A 22904-nucleotide genomic window follows, 5' to 3' on the forward strand; every position below is an offset into this window, starting at 1 on the left:
TCTATTGAGATCCAAATCTATGACATTCTTTCAAAAAATGTTCGATTTTTTCTGGTTTCATAAATGGATGAGTACCATGACCAAAGTTGATAATGTAATTTTGTTTACCACCACCAAAACCTTTAATCATAGCTTCAACTTTCTTACTGATAACTTCATCAGATCCATAAATGGTTCCTGGATCTAAGTTACCTTGTAAGGTGATTCTTCTACCATTTACGACTTTTACAGCATCTTCTGGTTTATATAACCAATCTAATGAGACGGTATCATAACCAGAATCACATAAATCATCTAAAGCGTACCAAGCACCTTTGGCAAATACAGTTAAAGGAATCTTTTCAGTAACACCAAGTTCTTTAAGTCTAAGGGGTAATTTGTGAGCGATTTGTTTTAAGTAAGGAAGAGAGAATTCATTGAATTCATTTGGACCTAATTCACTTGCCCATGATTCGAAAACTTGTAACATTTGAGCACCTGCAACAACTTGTTGAGCTAAGAATTCAATACAAGCATCAGTAATAGCTTGTAATAATTTATGAGTTTCTTCTTCGTAACTATAAATCCATTCTTTGACAAATCTAAACATTTTGGAACCTTGACCTTCAGTCATATAAACTAATAATGTCCATGGTGCACCAACAAAACCCAATAATGGTACTCTACCATTTAATTTGTGTCTGGTTAAGGTGATAGACTTAAAAGCCCAGTCTAAACTCTTTAAAACATCTGGTTTATAATTAACTCTAGCTAAATCAGCTGGAGTTCTGATTGGAGAAACGAAAACTGGACCTTTACCTTCGACCATTTCAATTTCGAATCCCATAGCTTGAGGGATCACTAAAATATCACTAAAAATGATTGCGGCATCAATTAAGCCATTAAAATGTTCGATAGGTTGAATTGTGATTTCTGATGCAATTTCAGCATCTCTACAAGTTTCAAAGAAATCCCTATTACCTTTGGCAACATGATATTCTGGAAGATAACGACCAGCTTGTCTCTATAATAATTGATTTGGTTAGTATTTCACATGTCACTTAGATAAAACATAACCAATGGAAAACATACCATAATCCAGATAGGTGGTCTTTCAACCTTTTCCCCCTTAGCAGCTCTAAGGATCAAGTCATTCTTTAGAGGAGCAAACCCAGTCATCTTGTTGATATAAGATGATTCTTGTTCCTTAGCTGATTTAGTGGGGTCCCTCGTTTAAGGTGGAAAATTTTCCAAACATTTATGGTCCTTTAAATTAAATTCTAGAGCCGCTTCTTACTTAATAATTGATCACGTGATTGAACCAATAACAGTAATTATTATCATTTGTAAATATATTATATATCATATTAGTTAATTATACCATTATCATGTTCGATGGCTACAAGGTGATACTATTATTCTCCATATTACTATACTATTAAAGGCTATTCATCAACAACTGATAAGAATTGCCTGTCAAAACGAGTGCGGATTAATTTCAGATTCTTATTTAGGAAGGAAAAGGGAACAAAGAGAGAGAAAGAGGGTCGTGCTCCGCCATTGTAAAAATAGGAAAAAACTGTAGAGATAACTATGTTTTGATTGAAATGAAATGACCATACAATTGTATCATTAGTTTATTCAATTGATAATTTAACTTGTCAAAGATGTCTGAAGGAGACGTGCCAGGTTACTCTGGACAAGAAAGTTTGAATACTGATATCACTCATCCAACTTTGAACAAACAACAGCAACAGCAACAACAGCAAACATTGGATGCCACACCTGCTACCAAGTCTGATACCCCTAATATATTTATAAGATTCATACGAACTGTATTTGGATATCGTAAGACCACCTTGACTTTATTCGTGGTATTATCTTTAGTGTTTACCTTCTTATTTTCATGGTATGATAATAATTTGGATTATTCTGTTGCCTTACCAACAGACCCAAAGGAAAAACTAGTACTTGATGAAGCTTGGTTTGACTTACAAAAAATCGCTAAATATGAACATACTTATGGTTCTACTAGTAATGATTATGTTCATGATTATCTTCAATCTCAAATCCTTTCTGCTATCAAAGGTAAAGCTTATATCGAATATGATAATGACTTAAATGGTACAAATTCCATCTTATTTAGTACAAGATCTTCCCCTGAATACAGTTCTGTTTCATATTATGAAAGTAATAATTTAATCGTTAGAATTAATGGTTCTGATAGCACTTTACCTGCTTTATTACTTAGTGCTCATTATGATGCAGTCCCATCAAGTTTTGGTGTTACTGATGATGGTATGGGTATTGCTAGTTTATTAGGGGTTTTATATCATTATTCCGAAAACACTACTGCTCAGCCAAAACGTACTATTATCTTTAATTTCAATAATAATGAAGAATTCGGTCTTTATGGTGCAACTTCATTCTTATCACATCCATGGTTTGAACAAATTAAATACTTTTTAAATTTAGAAGGTACAGGTGCAGGTGGTAAAGCCATTTTATTCAGAGCTACCGATTATGGAATTGTTAAATTCTTTAAAGATGTAAGATATCCTTATGGTACCTCAATTTTTCAAGAAGGGTTTAACAATCATCTTATCCATAGTGAAACTGATTACAAGGTTTATAAAGAAAAGGGTTCCATTAGAGGTCTTGATCTTGCCTTTTACAAACCTAGAGATATCTATCATACTGGTGGTGATAACATTAAGAATATAAATATAAAAGCTTTATGGCACATGCTTGCCAATTCATTGGATTTCACTGATATCGTATCAAGTCAACAAATTGATTTAGATGATGAATATCTTAAACATGAAACTGCCAATTATAGTCATGATGTTGCTGCTTATAGCAGTTTCTTGAACTATTTCTTTGCTTTCCCAGTATCTCAAGTTTTCATTGTCAATGTCGCAACTTTATTAATTGTTCCAATTATTGAGATTCCATTTTTACTCATTATTTTCAGTTATAAAAAAGTTTGGAAAGTTAGCTTTTTAAATGTTATCAAATTCCCATTATCAGTTGTACTTTCATTAGTTGCTCTTCATGAAGTTGTTAGAAAGACGGTTGAATATAATGAGTTCTTACCAAACTCTGGTGCCGGCTTATTGGTTGTTACTTATTCAGCTATATTTTTATTAAGTAATTATATTGTACTTAACTTGTTCAATGCATTGAACGGATATAAAGTGATTAATCATGATGAAAAATTGATTGTTCTTTTTGAAATCTCAATTCTTTATAAAATCATTTTAATCTGGTCAACTATAAAACTTGCTGATAATAAAATTGGAGATGATCATTCTGGTGAATTCCCATTTTTATTCTTATATTTGCTCCAAGCTGTGGCATCTATTTTTGGATTTATCGGATGGAGTTTGAAATCATCAAAGAAACCAACCATTGTTGAAGTTTCTGAAGAATCACAACCTCTTTTATCTGATCAAGGGGTAAGTTATGGTTCTGAAGAAGGTGAACCAAGATTCCTGGGTTCTTCATCTTTATCTTTTGATGAGGAAGATCTCTTTGCTGGACATGAAAAATTAAAGAAATTCTTTAGTTATGATTGGTCAATCCAATTTCTTATCGTTGTTCCACTTTCTTCATTACTTATTTACAATTCAGGATTTTTAATCATTGATGGTATTCATAAATCAATCCAAGAATCATTGGCTTCAGAATTCTTAATTTACAAATTCATTCTTGTCTTTTCAGTTGCTTGGTCACTTCCATTCTTACCTTTTGTTTTCAAATTAAATAGAATCATTGTTCTTGGTTTATTAACTATTGTTGCTTCAGGAGTTTTCTTAGCTGCCATCACTGAACCTTTTGATCAATTAAATCCTCTTAAAGTAAGATTCATCCAAACTGTTGATTTGAATTTATCTGGCTCTGATAGTTTTGTTAACGTATACGGTAGAGTAGGTACTCCATTAAGTGATGTTCTTCTGGATGTTCCTTCACTTAAGGAATCTAATGACAGTGTCAATTGTACTGCCTTAACTGATGGAAATCAAGTCTGTTCTTATAAAAGTAGCTTACCACCTCATTTTGTGGAAGGTATCAGTGATTTCAATGATTATTTACAAATTGATGTTCTTAAGAACTCTTCTTCAGGTACTGATCATCCATTCGGATTTTTGGTTGGTGAATTCAAAATTAAAGCTCCAAAGAATAGAATGTGTGTATTAAATTTCAAGAATGCAATTACTTCAAATTCAGAAGGTTCAAATTATAAAGATGTTCCAGTCAAAACTGTGATCGTTTATGACGATAAAACGAAATCCAATCTTTCTAACGTATTACCTCAAGAACTCAATATAGAAGCTATTCCAGAAGGGTATTCAAGAGATGAAAAGGGTAATTACATTTTCAAAGATCTTAATGGTATCAATGAACTTCAATTAAACAAACTTTCTTGGACCAAAGATTATCATGTTGCAGTTCAATGGGTACCTAATTTAGTTGAAGACGCAACTTCAAATAAACTTGCCGTTAGTATTAATTGTTTCTGGGCCGATTTAGCTCCATTAGCAACTGAAGACGGTGTTATAGCTGCAATTCCCGCATACGACGAGTTATTGCATTACAGTCCTAATTATGTAAGTTGGGCTAATAGAGATAGAGGGTTAGTATCTATTTCAAAGTCTATTGAGATTTAATTCATTCTTTTAATTATAATTTATATTTTTCTCTTCTATATATGTATTATCCACATCTTTATTATTTAATCGTTCTTATAAAGATAGTATTATCATCTTCATTTTAATATAAAAAATGTATTCAAAAGTTGCAAAAAAATATAGATGCGATTTCTGTGGATCGAACACAGGACCTTCAGATCTTCAGTCTGACGCTCTCCCAACTGAGCTAAAACCGCAAGAAGAAATATGGAACCCACGCCGGGAGTCGAACCCGGAATCTTTTGATTAGAAGTCAAACGCGTTAACCATTACGCTACGCAGGCAATTTCTTGAAAATGCTAGGACTCGACAGTCGTCAGGCATATAAGAGTCACGAGCTTTAATCATGTGATAAGATTTTCTAAGTTGTGAAATACGAATGGTTGTTAAACCACTTTGGTTTTAAGGATTAAAGTTGGAGAAAATATAATTGTAACTAAGTTGGTCATTCATTTCTAAAAATGAAAAGAGGAGTAATCCAAAAGTCATTGTTCTTGGAAAAGTATATAAAGAACTAAATATCCCTTGAAAAGGTTTCATAAGAAGAAGTTTTTAGAACGAACGTTTTTACTGTTTTTATATCATATAATTACTTTTAATTATTTTGAATATATTGTAACAAGATAGTGAACACTATAAATTGTAATCAATCGTAAGGCTGACTTTATTCTACCACAAATTATTATTTGCAACCTATACACCACTAGTATCTCCACATCCCAAGTCAGAAGCCTTGCATTGGTGCGATTTCTGTGGAATCTTCTTGTAGCCTTAAAGTAATTATCTAATCTCATTTCAATGTCTTCATCCAGGGAAACAACACCACCTTCCACCGAACGTCCTGTCTTTAGGACTGTTCCAAATGAATCAAGGACTGAAACTGTTGCTGCTCTTGATACACCAATTGCTTCTTCTTCTTCCAATCCTGTTCTTAGTCATCCAAATACTAATACAAATGACACAACAACGGTTAATGCTAATAATACTGTCACTGAAACTGGTAATGGTAATGGTAATTCAAATTCTCGTCCACACTTTAACAGAGAACAGTTTTACAAACGTAACGAAAACATGTATCAACTGGAGAAATTTGATGGAAAGAAACCAATTGAAGTTATGGCAGTTTATGATCGTTTGGAAGATCAACTTATGGCTTTAGCTAAACATAGTTCTTATGATCTTAGACCGGAAGATGTCGGTGAGTTGGCCAGAGATCTATTTGATCCAAAGGAAGCAGGAGCTTGGTTGAGAATGGTTTGTAAGGAATTGAGAAGAAATCAGTTCACTGGAGTTCCCTTAGTTCAAGAATTCTTGAGAAGGTTCAAAAAGCTTTATTACCAACGGGGAAATCCAGAAGTTTTGGAAAAGCTCAGAAAAACCACTCAAACTCAATCACTTCAGTTATATATTGCTAAAATGGTTGATATTTTTTATTGTTTTGATAAGGCTGATCAAGACGTTTATTGGAAGCCATTTTTAGATATTGTTCGTTCTAATATGAGGGGACAGTATAGTAATGTATACGGAGGTTCGTATTTTGATAAGATTAAAACATTGGACGATCTTCAAAACTTGGAACCTTTACAGGGTGAAGATTTCAAGATGAATAATCGTGGAAACTTTAAAAGGAAAAATGAAGATAACCATAACAATGGAAATAATTCTGGAAAGTTCAAGAAACACAAGGGGAATAATCATAACAATAATTACCAAAATTCCAGATCAAATAATAATAAATCCAAGCAGGTATGTTCCTATTGCAAGAAGAAGGGACATACCATCGATAATTGTTATACTCTTCAAAGAAAGAAAGATAAAGATAATAATAATTCCAATTCCAATCATAATAATCGTAATAATAGTAACAACAACCGGAGAGATAACAGCAATCGTTCATCCTAACAACAACGCCTTTCCATTCTTTCCAACGATCCTAATACTACTAATTTAATAAAGGTCCCATTCACTTTGGCGGATAACAGCGAGAGGTACACTGCTATCTTAGATAGTGGTGCAACATCTAATTTCATTCATAGTATATACATCCCCTTAAATAAAACAATAAATAAAATTGATCCAGTGTTTTTACAAATGGGAAATGGTGATAGACCAATTGAGTTGACACAAAGTGTAGTATTAACTTGGAAGGAAACTGGGAAGGAATTGAAATTTTTCGTTTGCGATTCTCTTGTTTATGGAATTATACTTGGAAAGGAAATTTGTGAAATGTATCTTAAGTTACCACCGCAATTAGATATTTTTAATCTGGGAAACGTATCTCGGATATCTGAGGATTCCACTACTTCGAATACTATTAATCAAGAAACGGTAGAACAAATAGTGCTTTTGGAAGTGAAAGATAATGTAACTGAAGGAAAGATTGTAACTAATGATTCTAGGGAAGAATCTCAAACACTATTGAAAGTACCGGTAAGGTTTATTCAAGATCCGTATCTTACTTCCGAAGCGATTCAAGATTACAATTCGGCTGATCCATATACTGCAGATGTAAACAAAATCTTAGAAGATTATAAGATGGTCGTACTGACGCAGCCTCCATTACAAACAGCCAAGCAACTGAATTATTATCATAATATTGAATTAATACCTGGAGCTCAGTTGCCAAAATTACATCCATATCGACCACCAATTCATCTTAGGCCTGAATTTGATAGACAAATTAATGAATTGTTAGAAAGAGGATTCATCAGGAAAAGTCACTCTAACGTTAGCAGTCCTGGTTTCTTAGTAGATAAAGCTATGAATCAGAAAAGGTTGGTAGTTGATTATAGGAAATTGAATTTAGTCACTAGGAGGGACAACTATCCGATACCCAATATTGAGGATGAGTTGAACCTTATAGCCCATTCAAGTTTCTTCTCGAAGCTTGATTTGTTTAGTGGCTACCACCAAATTCCAGTAGCTGAGCAGGATCGTTATAAAACTGCATTTGTAACGTATAACGGTCTATTCGAGTGGAATGTCATGCCATTCGGATTGACCAATGCTCCAGCTACTTTTCAACGTTATATGAATAATATATTGTCTCCGTATATTGGGAAAATATGCTTGGTATATATTGATGACATATTAATTTTCAGTCCTACTGCTAAGAAACATAATGAACACGTCAGATTGATACTTGATAAATTAAAGGAATATAGGTTGGTTGCTAAGCGTCTGAAATGTGAATTTTTTAAACATAGTATACAATTTCTTGGTCATACGATCAATGCATCTGGAATTCATACTTCTAAAGACAAAGTAGAAGCAGTCCAAAATTGGCCAGATATCACTACACCCAAAAAGGCATCACTGTTTTTGGGCTTTGTAGGATATTATAGAAGGTTTATTAAAGCATATTCTGTTATAGCTAAACCTTTATATGACTATTCAAATGGTAAGGCAGATTGGGGCACTGAACAAGATGAAAGTTTTAAAACATTGAAGTTAAAATTGAAAGAAGCTCCGATATTAATAAGTCCCTTACCCAATCGTGTATATATTGTTACTACTGACGCGAGTCAATCAGCTATTGGTGCGACTATTGAAGCAGCTGGGGAAACCACAAATAAGCCAGTGGGCGTAGTAGCATATTATTCAGCAAGTTTACAAGGTGCAGAATTAAATTATACTGTCAGGGAGAAAGAATTTTTGGCAATAATCAAAACCCTTAAGAAGTTTAGACATATTCTACTTGGTCGACAACTTCTAATAAGAACAGATCATCAGTCACTTCAGTTCTTATTAAGGGAAAAGAAACAACCTATCGGGAGGATTGCCAGGTGGCTTTCCTTCCTTGCCGAATTTAACTTCCTGATAGAGTATATCAAGGGGGAACATAATCGTGCTGATGCTCTAAGTCGTTTACCTGAAGAACAATTTAATTCATTATCTGTTATAGATAAAAATCATTATCAACACTATCTTAGGAAGGCATCATTAGAAGCACAACAATGTAACATTATAGTTACCTTTGAAAATATTCTTGATCCAGAATTTTATAATAATGTTAAAGCGGCTTATAAAGATGATCCTTACTTTGCAGAATTGTTCGAAACACTTAAGTTAGAACAACAACCTAATAAATTAATTCGTCATCATGCCACTAATTTTACTTATAAAGATGGATTTTTATATCTCATTAACATTAATAATTTTGATAATTATGAAGAAAGGTTGTGTATACCTACTGTCAAACTCCAAAAGATGCTAATTCACAAACACCATACCTCTCCATATCTAGAGCACCCAGGTGTTTTAGTCACTTATATGGAGATGGCTCGTTATTTCTTCTGGAATAATATGAAGGAGACAATTGACAGGTATGTTAAAGCTTGTATAGAATGTCAAGTTTCTAAACATTCAACTCAATTAGCCAACGGTCTTTTACATCCCTTACCCATTCCAGACGGCCGTTGGGAACACTTAACAATGGACTTTGTAACAGGTATACCTACCACAAGTGAAGGCCATAACATGATTTTGGTGGTGGTAGATAGGTTAACAAAGCGTGCTCATTTTATACCTTGCACGAAAAATGATAATGGTCAAACCTTAGCCAGGAGGTTCATTGATAACATCATCAAGTTACATGGTGTACCTAAAACTATTACCTGTGATAAAGATGTAAGATATAAGGGTTTCTGGTCTGATTTCTTAAGGTTATGTAAAGTAAGACTTCAGCTCCTGACTCCGTTCCATCCCCAAACGGATGGCCAAACGGAGAGGACGAACCAAACCCTAAATCAAATGTTAAGAACTTCCACTATACAATTGAGGAATGAAGCTGATGCGTATAAGTTAATGCGTACACTTTTGTTAAATGCTAGTGACTATGGAAAGGAGTGGGATATGAGACTCAGCAGTCTCGAGTTTGCTTATAACAATAGGTTCAATTCCGCCATAGGTCAAACTCCATTTGAAGCAGATCTTGGATGGAATCCAACGCCACCGTATTTGTCACTACCTCATTATGATGAACCTTTCGCATTAACTCCTTATAGATACGCAAGTGCTGATGATCTTGTAATTAAATTAAAAGCAACTCAATTACAACTTCAAGATAAAATTTTGGATAATGCTGCAATAATGGAAAAATATACCAATCTTAAACGTCGTGAATTTACAGTCAAAGTTGGAGACTTCGTTCTCGTAAAACGTGAAGCGCACTCTTATGCTGGTCCATATCGAAAAATGAAACCTCTATATTTTGGTCCTTATAAGGTGATTGAAGTACCGCATGAAAACACAGCTATACTCGACATGCAACAGGATGGAGAGTTACATGCTACTCATAATGTTAAAAATCTAAGACTTTGGCAACCAGATGAAGATTTTAAGATGTACACTAAACAACCACCAAAGACCATTAGGGGATTAGTACCAAGAGTGCAGGAAATAGTTCAAATTGAAGATATTAATACTGAGACTGATAAAATAGCGTTAAGTTTTATTGATTGTCTTCCAATGCATGTGGGAGAATATTCCTTTTCAGCATATAAGGTTGATATTCCAAAGCCTGTTCAAGAAAGGCTAATGATTCAATTTATTGATAAGTTTCAAGCTAGATTTATTGACACCAAATGGTTAGAAGTATTACCTGTTAGTCAATACCCAAAAGGTTTTTCAAAAGTCAACGGAATGATTACCTTTACCCCTGAACTAGCTGAAGACACATCAATTGTCTATCACGATTAAGTATTTCGTTAACGTTAACATTTAGTATACTAACTTTTAAATATAGGATCCTATCATATCAAATTATGACTAGTCAATTCATTCATTAATCGATTAATTAATTCATTCATTTATAGTTTAAACTTTTATTTTCAAGCTTGCTTTTGTTGGAGAACATGGTTTCTTCCTTTATATTTAAGAATTGTGTCTTAAATCTGGTAGTTATTTTAGTGGGTATACTTCAGTAAGTTTCGTCTTGCTTTTTATATTTTGAAAATCATGTTTATATTCTTATGATTTATGAGTGAGTCCCACACTACCTTTTGGTGCTACCAAGAGGTGTACATAAAGTATTTTTTCTACCATACTATACTTAAATTTTTGTGAAAATTTTGTTGTTCTTTGCTGTACCATGCTTTCTTTTAAAGGAAGTTCATGGGACGAACTTCTATGGAACCGGGGATAATGCTAGGACTCGACAGTCGTCAGGCATATAAGAGTCACGAGCTTTAATCATGTGATAAGATTTTCTAAGTTGTGAAATACGAATGGTTGTTAAACCACTTTGGTTTTAAGGATTAAAGTTGGAGAAAATATAATTGTAACTAAGTTGGTCATTCATTTCTAAAAATGAAAAGAGGAGTAATCCAAAAGTCATTGTTCTTGGAAAAGTATATAAAGAACTAAATATCCCTTGAAAAGGTTTCATAAGAAGAAGTTTTTAGAACGAACGTTTTTACTGTTTTTATATCATATAATTACTTTTAATTATTTTGAATATATTGTAACAAGATAGTGAACACTATAAATTGTAATCAATCGTAAGGCTGACTTTATTCTACCACAAATTATTATTTGCAACCTATACACCACTAGTATCTCCACATCCCAAGTCAGAAGCCTTGCAGAAAAAAAATATGCTAAGTTTCTGGTAGAGTGCTTTTATCACATGATAAAAAATCACGTTTTCGCGGAAAGTTTTACTCAAAAGGGAAATATTTTTGAAAATATTTTAATCAAAGACCATAAGAACTTAATATATTCAAATAAAAGTACCAGTTTAAAATAGTAAAACTTGATTTAAATTGATCAAGGTGCTTCCATAAGTTACTATAAATGGCTTAGGAGGTGAATCAGTTGCGAAACACTGTTAAACTAGCTTCAATTTTAATCAGAAAATGTAAACAGCTCAAATCATGAATTTTTCAACATATTGCTGCGAAATTTATAAAATATTTATCAATAATGTTATTAATTTACATAATAAATAATTTACAAAATAGTGACTACATGATACTTTTTAATTTAAACCATTATTATCCTTTAACTACACAAATAATCTATTGAAAACTATACATTACTTATAATTTTGAAGCTGTAACAAAGGCAACACCTTGATCAATAGATTTTGATAAACCATCTAAAGCAACTTTAACTAGTTTAGTTTCATCATTAGTAACTTTTAAGAGTTCAAATGGATTGACAAATGATTTGATTTGACCACCTTCTAACACAACAGGTACTGAAAAGAAATCAACACCATTTAAATATTTGGTAGATAATTCTTTACCACCTGGTAATCCTGGTAAATAAACATAAGAAGAATCTGGAATTGATCCTGAAGTTTCTTTACCTGCTAATGAATTTAATACATTTTCAGCAAATCTGTAACCAGCATAAGCCATAGATAAAGTAGCTGAACCAACCCCATTTTTAGCTTTAACAACTTCATCACCACCATATTGAACTCTATTAATAAATTTATTATATTGATCAGTAGATAAGGTAGCAACTTTTCTAGCAATTTCTGGGGTAGCATTAATTAATGGAACAATGGTATCACCTGAGTGACCACCAATAACAGATATTTTACCTTGTAAAGAAGTTGGACTTACATTTATTAAACCAGCTAAGAAAGTTTCAGCTCTAACTGAATCTAAAGTAGTAACACCAAATAATTTTTTTGGATTGAATACACCAAGTTTTTTAAGAACTTCAGCAGCAATTGGTACAGTTGAATTAACTGGATTTGAAATAATTAAAATAGCAGCATTTGGAGCAGTTCTAGCTATATTAGCCACAAGATCTCTAATGATTGAGGCATTAATATTAAATAAATCAGCTCTTGTCATACCTGGTTTTCTTGGAACACCCGCTGGAATGATAACCAAATCAGTTCCCTTTAAAGATTCAACTATAGCAGTTTTATCTTCTTTATTGGCAGGTTGATAACCAGTAACAATAGCAGGAGTATTGATATGAGATAAATCCGCAGCCACACCTTTAGCATTAACAATATCGAATAAAGCTAATTCTGAAACTTGAGGATTTAATTTTAATAATAATGATAAGGGTTGACCAATACCACCGGCAGCACCACAAACTGTAACTTTAACCATGATGTTCTATAATATAAATAAGTATAATTGAAGTAAAGCTGAAAAACTTTTTAAAGAAAAGAAGTCGGGGAGAATTAAGGAAAAAGAGATTAATTAAAAGTATTTATGTAATTAACCACTGGAAATAGTTTACATCACTATTTGATAAATTTGAAATATCCGTGTTATTCAAATTTGTTTCGGTAGTCACATGAATCATCCATGATTTTTTTGATGCTTATGATCCTCGGGAGATGTCTCCTTTCAAAAAAAAAAGGTGGAGAAAAATCAGTCACATGATACAGATAACATGATTTGGAGCATGACCATAAATCATGTGATTGAACCGGTGACATTTTAATATTTTTAATTTGAGACGGTGATCAAATAGCTTACCAAATACTTTATTTTAAAGTTAAGATTAAATATTCTAATATTAAAAAGTACATCATTTTTCTATATACTAGGATGTTATTTTCTATTCATACCGTGGGAGCAGCTCTCCTTACCCTAGGATCAGTGGTTGCCATTGATTGTTCTGTGAAAGAACTTGTTCCTTTTGACTTTCAAGCCATCAAGGGGATTCATTCGGTTTCAACTATAAAGGATACTCCTCCATCTCATACCAATATCACCTGGTCATTTGGAATTTGTCAATCTATTAATGATGAAGTGGCCAATTGTCCTAAGAATTCCGATGTTTGTGGTATAACTTCCATTACATTTGAAAAGGATCCAAATCCTCAAGTATATGAAATCATTGGTTTCAATTCAAATTTACAAAAATCTTATGAATCTACCTTAACAGGTGATAACATAGGAGTTACTATTAAATATACAGGTGCAAATTGGGGAAATAATTTAGTTAATGCTGAATTAAATTTCGTTTGTCCTGGTAAAGATGATTCAAAAGATGATTTAGATAGATTTGTATTAGATAAATGGGATAATGAAAATTTAAAAGCTACTATGAGAACAAAAGCTGCATGTGTCACTAGTGAAGGCGATAAAACTCCTCCTTCAAAAACTCCAGATAAAAGTAATGGTAGACAACCAGATAATGGTGAATCTTGGGGTTGGTTTACTTGGATCTTTATCTTTTTGGTTTTATTCTTAAGTATCTATATCGTTGGTGGAGCTTGGTTTCAATATAATAAAGGGAATGCCATTGATTTCTCAACTGCATTAAGAGAAGTATTAGATAATTTCATTGATTTATTAAAGGGTTTACCAAGTTTCAGTAGAGAAATTATTGAAAAATTTACTGGTAATCATAACAGGGGCGAATATAGTGCTGTTTAACTTCCCCATCATCATTATTATTGTAAGGTTTTTTTGTATATATTTCATTCATTGAGAAACCCAACCAACCAACCAACCAACCAACGCAATGCATTTCATTACATTCCATTGCAATGTCACTGTTATTATGTAAATTAGAATACCTTCATTAGTATAATTTAAAGCTTTTATTTATGAATTACAATGTAGACAAGGAATGACTTATTCCGGTGGAGAAGAGTCAAAAATGTGGTCACGTGGAAAAACAAATTTTCAAAATCCGACCTCTTTGATCAGAGTTAAGATTTGATAAACCATTAATGTTGCTTTAATACTATAGTTTGACACCTAATTTGATTCCGAATTACTTAGATCACATCATCAACCATGTCTACCGTGAAGGATAAGATAAATAGTTTGGGTCCAAATGAGAAATTCATTTCATTTGAATTTTTCCCACCAAAGACAGATTCTGGGTTTAGAAATTTATTAGCAAGATTGAATCGTATGCTGGCGTTAAACCCATTGTTCGTAACAGTAACTTGGGGTGCTGGTGGTTCAACTAGTGAAAAATCTCTTGATTTAGCAGGTACTTTTCAAAATGATTTGGGTTTAACCACCGTTTTACATTTAACTTGTACAAATACTAATAAAGAAATCATTGATAATGCATTGAAGAAAGCTAAAGAAAATGGAATTAGAAATATTTTGGCTTTAAGAGGTGATCCTCCAAGAGCAGAGGAATATTGGACTCCTAACTGTGACTTCAATGCTGCTATTGATTTAGTTAAATATATTAAACAAGAGTATGGAGATTACTTTTGTATTGGGGTAGCTGGATATCCAGAAGGTCATGTTGATGGATCTGATGGTGCTTTACAAGATCCTAAGAAGGATATTCCTTATTTAATTGAAAAAGTAGAAGCAGGTGCAGATTTCATCATAACTCAATTGTTTTATGATGCCGATAAATTTATCAAATACGAAAAGTTATTATCAACTTATCCTCAATTAAAAGATATTACTTTAATACCTGGTTTAATGCCAATTACAACTTATAAAGTATTCACAAGAGCTAGTAAGCTTTCACATGCCTCAATTCCAGATGATATTCTTACAAAACTTCAAAGTTCGATTAATGATGATGATGCTGTTAAAAGTTTAGGTGTAGATATTTTAACTGACATTATCAGTAATATAAATACTGAAACTCAAGGTCGTATAAGAGGATATCATTTCTACAGTTTGAATTTAGAAAAGGCAGTTGCTTCCATCCTTGATAAATCTGATATTTTACGTCCTGTTATTCAAAGTTCAGGTGAAGCCAATGATGAAGGTAATGATGCTATAGTTTCTGATTCAGATGAAGAAGAGAGAGTAATTCCACAAATTAATAAGAGAAGAAGATCTTCAATTATGAATGAAAATGGTTTAGCTGATACCAATTCTGCTCAAAAAGCACTTGCAGGAAAAGCCCTTCTTAACGACAAAAAAGTATTATTGGATATAAGTACTGGTAAAGGTGCTCTCGGTAAAGATGCTACTTGGGATGATTTCCCTAATGGTAGGTTTGGTGATTCTAATTCTCCTGCTTATGGTGAAATCGATGGGTATGGACCAAATTTAAAGATTCATTCTCATGAAGAAGCTTCTATTAAATGGGGTACACCAGAAACTATCAAGGAACTTTCAAAAGTGTTTGTTGATTATTTATCAGGAAGAATCGATGTCTTACCTTGGGCTGATAATGCCTTATCTCCAGAGACTGCTTTAATTCAAGAAGAATTATTCGAATTAAATGGAAAGGGTTGGTTCTCACTGGCTTCACAACCTGCTGTCAATGGCTGTAAATCATCCGATAATATATTTGGTTGGGGTCCAGGCAATGGTGTGATATATCAAAAAGCATTTGTTGAACTTTTCATTCCAAGAGAACAATGGGAAACAGAATTATATCCTAGATTAAAGAAACAATTTGATGAAAAAGCCATAACTTATTATCAAGGTGATTCTCAAGGAAATATTACATCTAATTTAAGTATAGAACATAACACTAAGAATGCTATTACATGGGGGGTTTTCCCTCAAAAGGAGGTTTTGCAACCAACAATTATAGATTATGAATCATTCAAAGCTTGGAATGAAGAAGCATTCCATTTATGGTTAGAATGGGCTAGATGTTATAAGAAGAATTCCAAATCATATGATTTGTTAAATAATATTTATCAAAACTACGTATTGGTCAGTTTTGTACATCATAATTTTACTGATGAATATGCACTTTGGAATGTTTTATTAGATGAATAACCATCGGCACGATGGAAACTTTAAATTAAAAATTTCCATCGTTTTATATACATTAATATATATTTCAACCATAATAAAATATTTTAAGACGTTAGCCCTTCTGTGAGAATTTCAATATACCTTTGAACAATACCTGTATTCAAATTGTCTGTCAACTCTTTATCTTGATCTATTAGACCTAAATATTGGCAAAAACTATTATCAAGATATATAACCCCATTGATAACTTTAGCACCAGGTTTCACACGTAGTCTTCCACCAAGTTTAATCTTAAGAGGTGTAAACGTTTCTTCTCTTGATTCCCTAATGAATCTGAGTGGATCATTATATTCATACGCGTAGCAGTAATTATTTGAAAAATCTCGAAGTAATAATTTATATACTTCAGGTTGATAAACAGAACTGTTGAAGTTGTTATTGTAATTGCTTCCATCTTCTTCTATGGGTACTTCTCGTATTATTCTTTTTGATCTATTAACTCTATCCACTGATACATTATTTGGATCTTGATATTGTTGCCAGTCTTCGATTTGATTCAATCGAGACATAGAGATATTCTCTATATGTATTATATTAAATAGTATAGGAGCATTTATTGTCAGTTCGGTATTGGGTTTGGAATAATCATTGGGATTGAATGACTGCAATGATCCTGTCGTATAGTCCATGTTTGGTTAGGGTTATCTAAAGTATCAAGAGAAGTATTTCAAAGATATCACCAGAAAAAAAATTGAAATTTAAAAAATCTCCGTATTAAACAATTTTCAATTGCGAATTATAATTTGGCTGTTATGACATTCTTTGGCAGTCATGTCATTATTTATAGAAGATGATAATGACAATCAGGGTCTTACAAGAGAAGAAGGTAGTGGTACTTCTGAATTGTTTGAGAATGAATCTAGACCAGTCATAGATCGAGAAGAAGGAGCAATTCCTGTTACATTCAAAGACCCCGAAATCATACCCATTTATCCATCAAGAGAGGTACGAAGTTCATTAACGTTAAAATATCATCAAGAAATCGTGGAAGACATGTTGGTACGAGATGGTTTATTGATATTGGGTAGAGGACTAGGGTATGAGTTAATAACTGCAAACGTTTTACACGCGTTATGTTCACCCTTTGTGAGTCTACAGAATGGTTCAAATAAAGAAGTGGAGAAAAGAGCATTAATATTCGTATTGAATTCAAGAGATGAAGAATTGACGAGATTGCGGGAAGAAATAACGGAATTACAATGGTTGGATGACGAAAATGATATACCGTTTGAAGTGATAACTGGTGAATCTCAAACTGCTAGAAAGAATTTATATTTAAATGGAGGTATAATCTCTGTATCTTCAAGAGTTTTGGTGGTAGATATATTATCAGGTATAATATCTCCCAATGATGTGACTGGCTTATTTGTGCTTCATGCTGAAAGAATAAGAGAAACTTCAAATGATGCTTTTATTATTAGTTTATATCGAGATCAAAATGATTGGGGATTTATCAAAGCCATAACTGATGAACCAGAATCATTTGGCGGATTCACACCTTTAGAATCAAAATTAAGGATCTTGCGTGTTTCTAATGCTTTCTTATGGCCAAGATTCCATTTAGATATTATAACATCTCTTACTGAAAAAGGTAAGAAAAATCTAGCATTAAAAATTGTTACTGAAATTCATGCTAAACCAACTTATAAAATGAATAAAATCCAATCAGCCATACTATCATGCATACAAGCTTGTTTATATGAATTAAAGAGACATGTATCATCATTAGTTACAGAGTACTGGGATATGGAAAATGTGCATGACCCTGACTTCGTAAGAATTATCAGAGGTTCAATGGAAGCACAATGGCATAGATTAACTTATACTGCCAAACAACTTATATTTGACATAACAACTTTAACTGAATTATTAACCGATTTAGTACATCTTGATGCTGTTAGTTTTCATCAAGTAGTCGATGGGATAGTGTCGCTGAATATGCAATTGATTAAAAATTCAGGAATGCATGTAAGTGTAAGTCCATGGTTAAGTTTACAAGAATCAAGTACAATTATAAGTTATGCAAAGGAACGAGCTTTGCTTGATAAAGGAGATGGAAAGTATGAATCTGAAGAGTTACCCAAATGGCACGAACTTGGTTTATTAATTGACGATATAGTCCACGAGAAATCATTACATCCTAGTCAAGGACCAATATTAATAATGTGTACCAGCAGCAAGACAGTACGGCAGTTAAGTCGATTGCTCGAAGTAATGCAAGAACATAAAGATCATTTTGGAAGAAAAAGATTTACTTTTAAGAAATACATGCTTCAAAAGATACGAGAGCTTCCGAACTGGACAAGACTTACCGAAAAAGTGAAGCAACTAAATGATGAATTTAGTGAACAACTGCAAGAGCAAGCACAAGAACAACAGACCGAGGAAGTAGCTACTTCGAAGAGTTTTTCAAGAAATGGCCAACCTTCAAGTAAGAGAAGAAGAACAAGAGGTGCATCAGCAACTGCTAGAGTTGAAAAGTTGTACTCGGGAGATCCAAGCAAGCCTATTAACGTTGATGAGGAAATGCTAGAGAAGTTAGAAGATGGTGTCACAAGTTCAGAAGAAAGTGAAGATGAAGACTTTGAACGGATTGAAGGGGAAGAAGTTCCCGATATATCAATGTTTGGTGGAGAATCACTCTTCAATCCTGAAGAGCTTGTGTTTGAATCGATTTCTAAAAGTGATGAAATCATAATACAATCGTATAACGATCATCTAAGCGATCCTCTACTTCAAGAACTTTCACCATCTCATATCATCATGTATGAACCTAATGTTCCATTCATTCGTAGAGTAGAGAGTTATCAAGCCATAAATAAGGATAATCCAGCCAAAGCATATTTAATGTTTTATAAAGGTTCAGTGGAAGAACATAAATTTCTTTTAAGAATCAAAAAAGAAAAAGATGCATTTACTAGATTAATTCGAGAGAAGGCCAATTTAAGTAATCGATTTGAAACTGCTCAAGATAATAGTAGATTACAAATCAATAGAAATAGAGTTATCAATACTAGAATTGCTGGAGGTGCCAATTTTCGAACTGAAAATGATGAATTTCGAGTGGTGGTTGATGTTAGAGAATTCAGATCTTCATTACCAAACTTGTTATATCGAGCTGGTGTAACTGTTGTACCATGTATGATAACAGTGGGTGATTATATTGTATCGCCAAAGATTTGTGTAGAAAGAAAATCGATTCCTGATCTTGTGTCAAGTTTTAAGAGTGGTAGATTATATCATCAATGTGAACAAATGTTTAGATATTATGAATTACCTACCCTTTTAATTGAATTTGATGAAAGTAAATCATTTTCCTTAGAACCATTTTCAGTTTCAAGATTTCAAAAGGTAAATCCCACCAATCCTAATGTGAATCTACTTGTACAACAAAATATTCAAAGTAAGATTCTTCTGTTGTTAATTGCCTTCCCCAAATTAAAAATCATTTGGTCTTCATCACCTTATGAAACAGCCCAAATCTTTCTTAAATTAAAAGCAAATCAAGAAGAGCCTGATATTGGAATGGCAATGGATAAAGGAGTTAATAAAGAAGTCATAACGGAAGATGGAGGACCACCCGTCTTTAATGAAGATCCCATTGATTTCATTCAAAACATTCCAGGAATCAATAGTCTTAATTATCACCTAATCATTCAAAAAGTTAAAAGTATTGAAGAAATGGTGAAATTAAGTCGAGAACAATTTATTCGATTATTAGGAGAGGAGAATGGGAAGAAGGCGTATAATTTCATAAATCATAAAATAAGATGAAATTATTAAAATCAGCCAGGACTTTATTTTGTAAACAGATGATGGTTGCTAAGTAGTTTTTATATGATAAGTAGATAGTTGCAGTTTGCAATTTGATTTTTGTAAATAGAGTTAATTTATGACGTGGGAGAGAACTTTCCTAATTGGGCTATGCGGCGGGATGATCCATTTTTGGGTTTGTTTACAAATTGCGAAAATGGGACATTTTTTTATTTTTTATGGTTTTCAAATATGACAGATTGTTGCTAAATTTGTATAATTGGAAAATGCAGATGATGATGTAGTTTTGGTGGAGAAGCATCATCAGATTCAATATAAGATATAGTAGTTTTCACTTATTGTTATTTAAGAGTGATCTTATTGTTTTTTACATACTGAAAATTTTCCAAAGCTTTCCATGATGAAAACGAGAGAACCTGGTTCTCATTATCATCAGAATAGCAATAGTCATCATCTACTGAATCAGAATAATTATCAAGTGGAATTCAAATATCTTTACTTCTGCATTCAAAAATCAATTAATAAGAAAGTGGTATTAAGTTTGAAGTATGAACAGTTGAAAACTCCTGAAATATATTCAACTTTAATCAAACCATTAACTGATTCTATTATAAAGTTATCTGATAATAATAAGATCGTGGTTAACAAGTATCGATATAACGAGGAGAATAACAAAGTATCTAATTATGTTATATTCATCTTATTATTGATACGATATGAATTCCTCATTCAATCTGAAAATAATTTAATCTTATATGAGTTATTAAACACTAAAGCTAATGTATGTGAATTATTAGCTATACGATTATTACGAGAATATAAATCATATAATCGGATCAAATTATTATTCATTAAACCTATGAAGAACCACGATTTCAATACATTACAGTTGAGTGTGTTAAGTAAGTCAAAGCGATTCTTATCCCAACCTATTATCGTAAGGATTCTTGATAGGTTTTTCAATGGGGAATTGATTGATAATACAGATGAAGCATTATTAAAGAATGAAGTGGATGATAATGACGATGAACAAGGATTATTCAATAATGAGATTATTAATTATAAGTTCAATAAAATATCATTTAAGAATATCATAAAAAGATCAAATACGGTACCGAAGTATCAATCGATTGTGATCAACTTAAAACTAATTTCTTTTATGATATTATATTTCTTCATCATTATAAGTAAGAAAAATAATCTTAACAATGATAATAAGTTTACCGATAATGTGTTGACTATAAGTAAGATTATATTCTGGTTAATGGGATTTAACTTCAATCTTGAATTCATTATTAAAGTTGCTAATATCGAGATGAAATATTTCAGAATGATTATATGGAATTATATTGATTTCATAATAATTTTACTTCTTGATATCACATTTATATTAAAAGTGGTTAAACTGGAATATTTTGATGATTTATTCAGTGTATTGTCAATCATATTAGTTCCACGTATACTTTCCAGCTTTAACAATTATAGATTCTTCAACCTTATAATCGTATCATTCAATCGAATGATGTTTAACTTGATTGGATTAATCTGTTTCTTCATTTCATTAATCAGTGGATTTTATTTCAGTTTTATATCATTATCTAAAAATCGTACCAATTATGATATTATGTTTGATATGACAAAGATATTCTTTGGATTTACCCCCTCGGTATGGAATAATTGGGATAATTATAATACGTTAGGGAAAATCATTCAAATGGGATATTTGTTCTTAATTCAATTTATAATCGGAACTATTCTAGCCATTGTGTTAGGACAAATCTTTTCTAAAGTCAATGATAATAATCAAGAAGAATTTAATTATTTCAAATCGGTTAATATGATATTATATTTTAAAATGGCTAAATTGAATAAGAATAAAGGAATCTTTACAATAGTGTTAAATTTATTCAAGTTACCAATCATTATTGTTATATTCATTTATGAATTAATCTTATCCAAATTAAGTTATCAACCGAATACAATCTTAACTAATAATGAATTAAAACATTTCACATTCTTAAATAAAGATGATTATGATTTAGATTATCTTTATTTACAAGAAAATGGTATTGATGAAGAAAGTTTATTAATTCAAAAATCAAGAAGAACTCCATCTCAGTTTAAGAGAAGATATAGTAATAAACAGAGTCAAGGGTTGATGGTTCCAAAGCTTAATCAAGTTCAATCTATCAGTACATTAGGAGGGAATTATCGTAGTGCATCTACTGATTCAACATTCATTGATGAGTTATTAACTAAGAAATATGGTGGTGGTGGAGGAAACACTAATAATACTAATGGAAAGATTGAACGAACTAAAACTAATAATAGTGAAGTTCAATTCAAGACACCTAATCGAGCTTTTCAAAAGAAATCATCGATGGAGATTTTAAATCGATTAAAACATTTAGAAATCTTATTAATGAATAATTTACGAGAGATAAATGATATAGAATCAGTGGTTCATAATGAAGTTGTGGTAGAAGAAGAGGAAGATGGAGGAGTTTATGAAACACCTATATCATCATCAGTACCACAGATAATTCAATCACAACCACTGACGGAAGGAATGTATGATATTTATGAAGCTACCTTAGATGATATTGAACTGATAAGTTCGGATCAATCGACTATAGAGGAAACTCCAAGACGATTATATATGGAAGATTCTGAACCAGAAGATAAACATGATGAAGAAGAAGTAGAAGATTATGATAATGATAAGGATAGTACTATAAATTATGAATCTGATGATACATTCTAACTAGATAAATAG

General features: G+C 32.2%; 7 protein-coding genes and 2 non-coding genes across 9 annotated transcripts; 5 read left to right on the forward strand and 4 right to left on the reverse strand. All coding sequences in view use genetic code 12, as the record gives it.

Moving 5' to 3' along the window:
• Nucleotides 1–170: 170 nt before the first annotated feature.
• DFJ63DRAFT_321491 (uncharacterized protein) lies at nt 171–4649 on the forward strand (the record flags this gene model as incomplete). Its single annotated transcript, XM_064907334.1, has 2 exons — nt 171–200; nt 1776–4649. 2 exons carry the CDS (start codon nt 171–173, stop codon nt 4647–4649), a joined length of 2904 nt encoding a protein of 967 aa, XP_064764266.1.
• Nucleotides 4650–4794: 145 nt separating this feature from the next.
• DFJ63DRAFT_t31 lies at nt 4795–4867 on the reverse strand. Its single transcript has one exon. It is a non-coding gene; the product is annotated as a tRNA-Phe (tRNA).
• Nucleotides 4868–4881: 14 nt separating this feature from the next.
• On the reverse strand, nt 4882–4954 carry DFJ63DRAFT_t30. The gene has a single exon. It is a non-coding gene; the product is annotated as a tRNA-Arg (tRNA).
• Nucleotides 4955–11710: 6756 nt separating this feature from the next.
• Nucleotides 11711–12748, reverse strand: MDH1-3 (malate dehydrogenase; the record flags this gene model as incomplete). Its single annotated transcript, XM_064907675.1, has 1 exon — nt 11711–12748. One exon carries the CDS (start codon nt 12746–12748, stop codon nt 11711–11713), a length of 1038 nt encoding a protein of 345 aa, XP_064764267.1.
• Nucleotides 12749–12971: 223 nt separating this feature from the next.
• Nucleotides 12972–14212, forward strand: DFJ63DRAFT_364 (uncharacterized protein). Its single transcript, XM_064908812.1, has one exon. It carries the CDS (start codon nt 13196–13198, stop codon nt 14027–14029), a length of 834 nt encoding a protein of 277 aa, XP_064764268.1. The 5' UTR covers nt 12972–13195; the 3' UTR covers nt 14030–14212.
• DFJ63DRAFT_405 (methylenetetrahydrofolate reductase (NAD(P)H)) lies at nt 14213–16720 on the forward strand. The gene has a single exon (XM_064908848.1). It carries the CDS (start codon nt 14396–14398, stop codon nt 16313–16315), a length of 1920 nt encoding a protein of 639 aa, XP_064764269.1. The 5' UTR covers nt 14213–14395; the 3' UTR covers nt 16316–16720.
• Nucleotides 16399–16863, reverse strand: NCE4 (Nce4p; the record flags this gene model as incomplete). Its single annotated transcript, XM_064907676.1, has 1 exon — nt 16399–16863. One exon carries the CDS (start codon nt 16861–16863, stop codon nt 16399–16401), a length of 465 nt encoding a protein of 154 aa, XP_064764270.1.
• On the forward strand, nt 16721–20327 carry RAD1 (ssDNA endodeoxyribonuclease). The gene has a single exon (XM_064908811.1). The coding sequence runs from the start codon at nt 17126–17128 to the stop codon at nt 20126–20128; it is 3003 nt and encodes a 1000-aa protein (XP_064764271.1). The 5' UTR covers nt 16721–17125; the 3' UTR covers nt 20129–20327.
• Nucleotides 20328–20528: 201 nt separating this feature from the next.
• On the forward strand, nt 20529–22892 carry FGR29 (Fgr29p; the record flags this gene model as incomplete). The annotated part of the gene is made up of 1 exon (XM_064907677.1): nt 20529–22892. The coding sequence occupies one exon, from the start codon at nt 20529–20531 to the stop codon at nt 22890–22892; it is 2364 nt and encodes a 787-aa protein (XP_064764272.1).
• Between the last annotated feature and the right edge of the window lie 12 nt (nt 22893–22904).

Source organism: Scheffersomyces coipomensis (genome assembly GCF_036884675.1).
Source record: "Scheffersomyces coipomensis strain NRRL Y-17651 chromosome Unknown DFJ63scaffold_1, whole genome shotgun sequence".
Lineage (NCBI taxonomy): Eukaryota > Fungi > Ascomycota > Pichiomycetes > Serinales > Debaryomycetaceae > Scheffersomyces > Scheffersomyces coipomensis.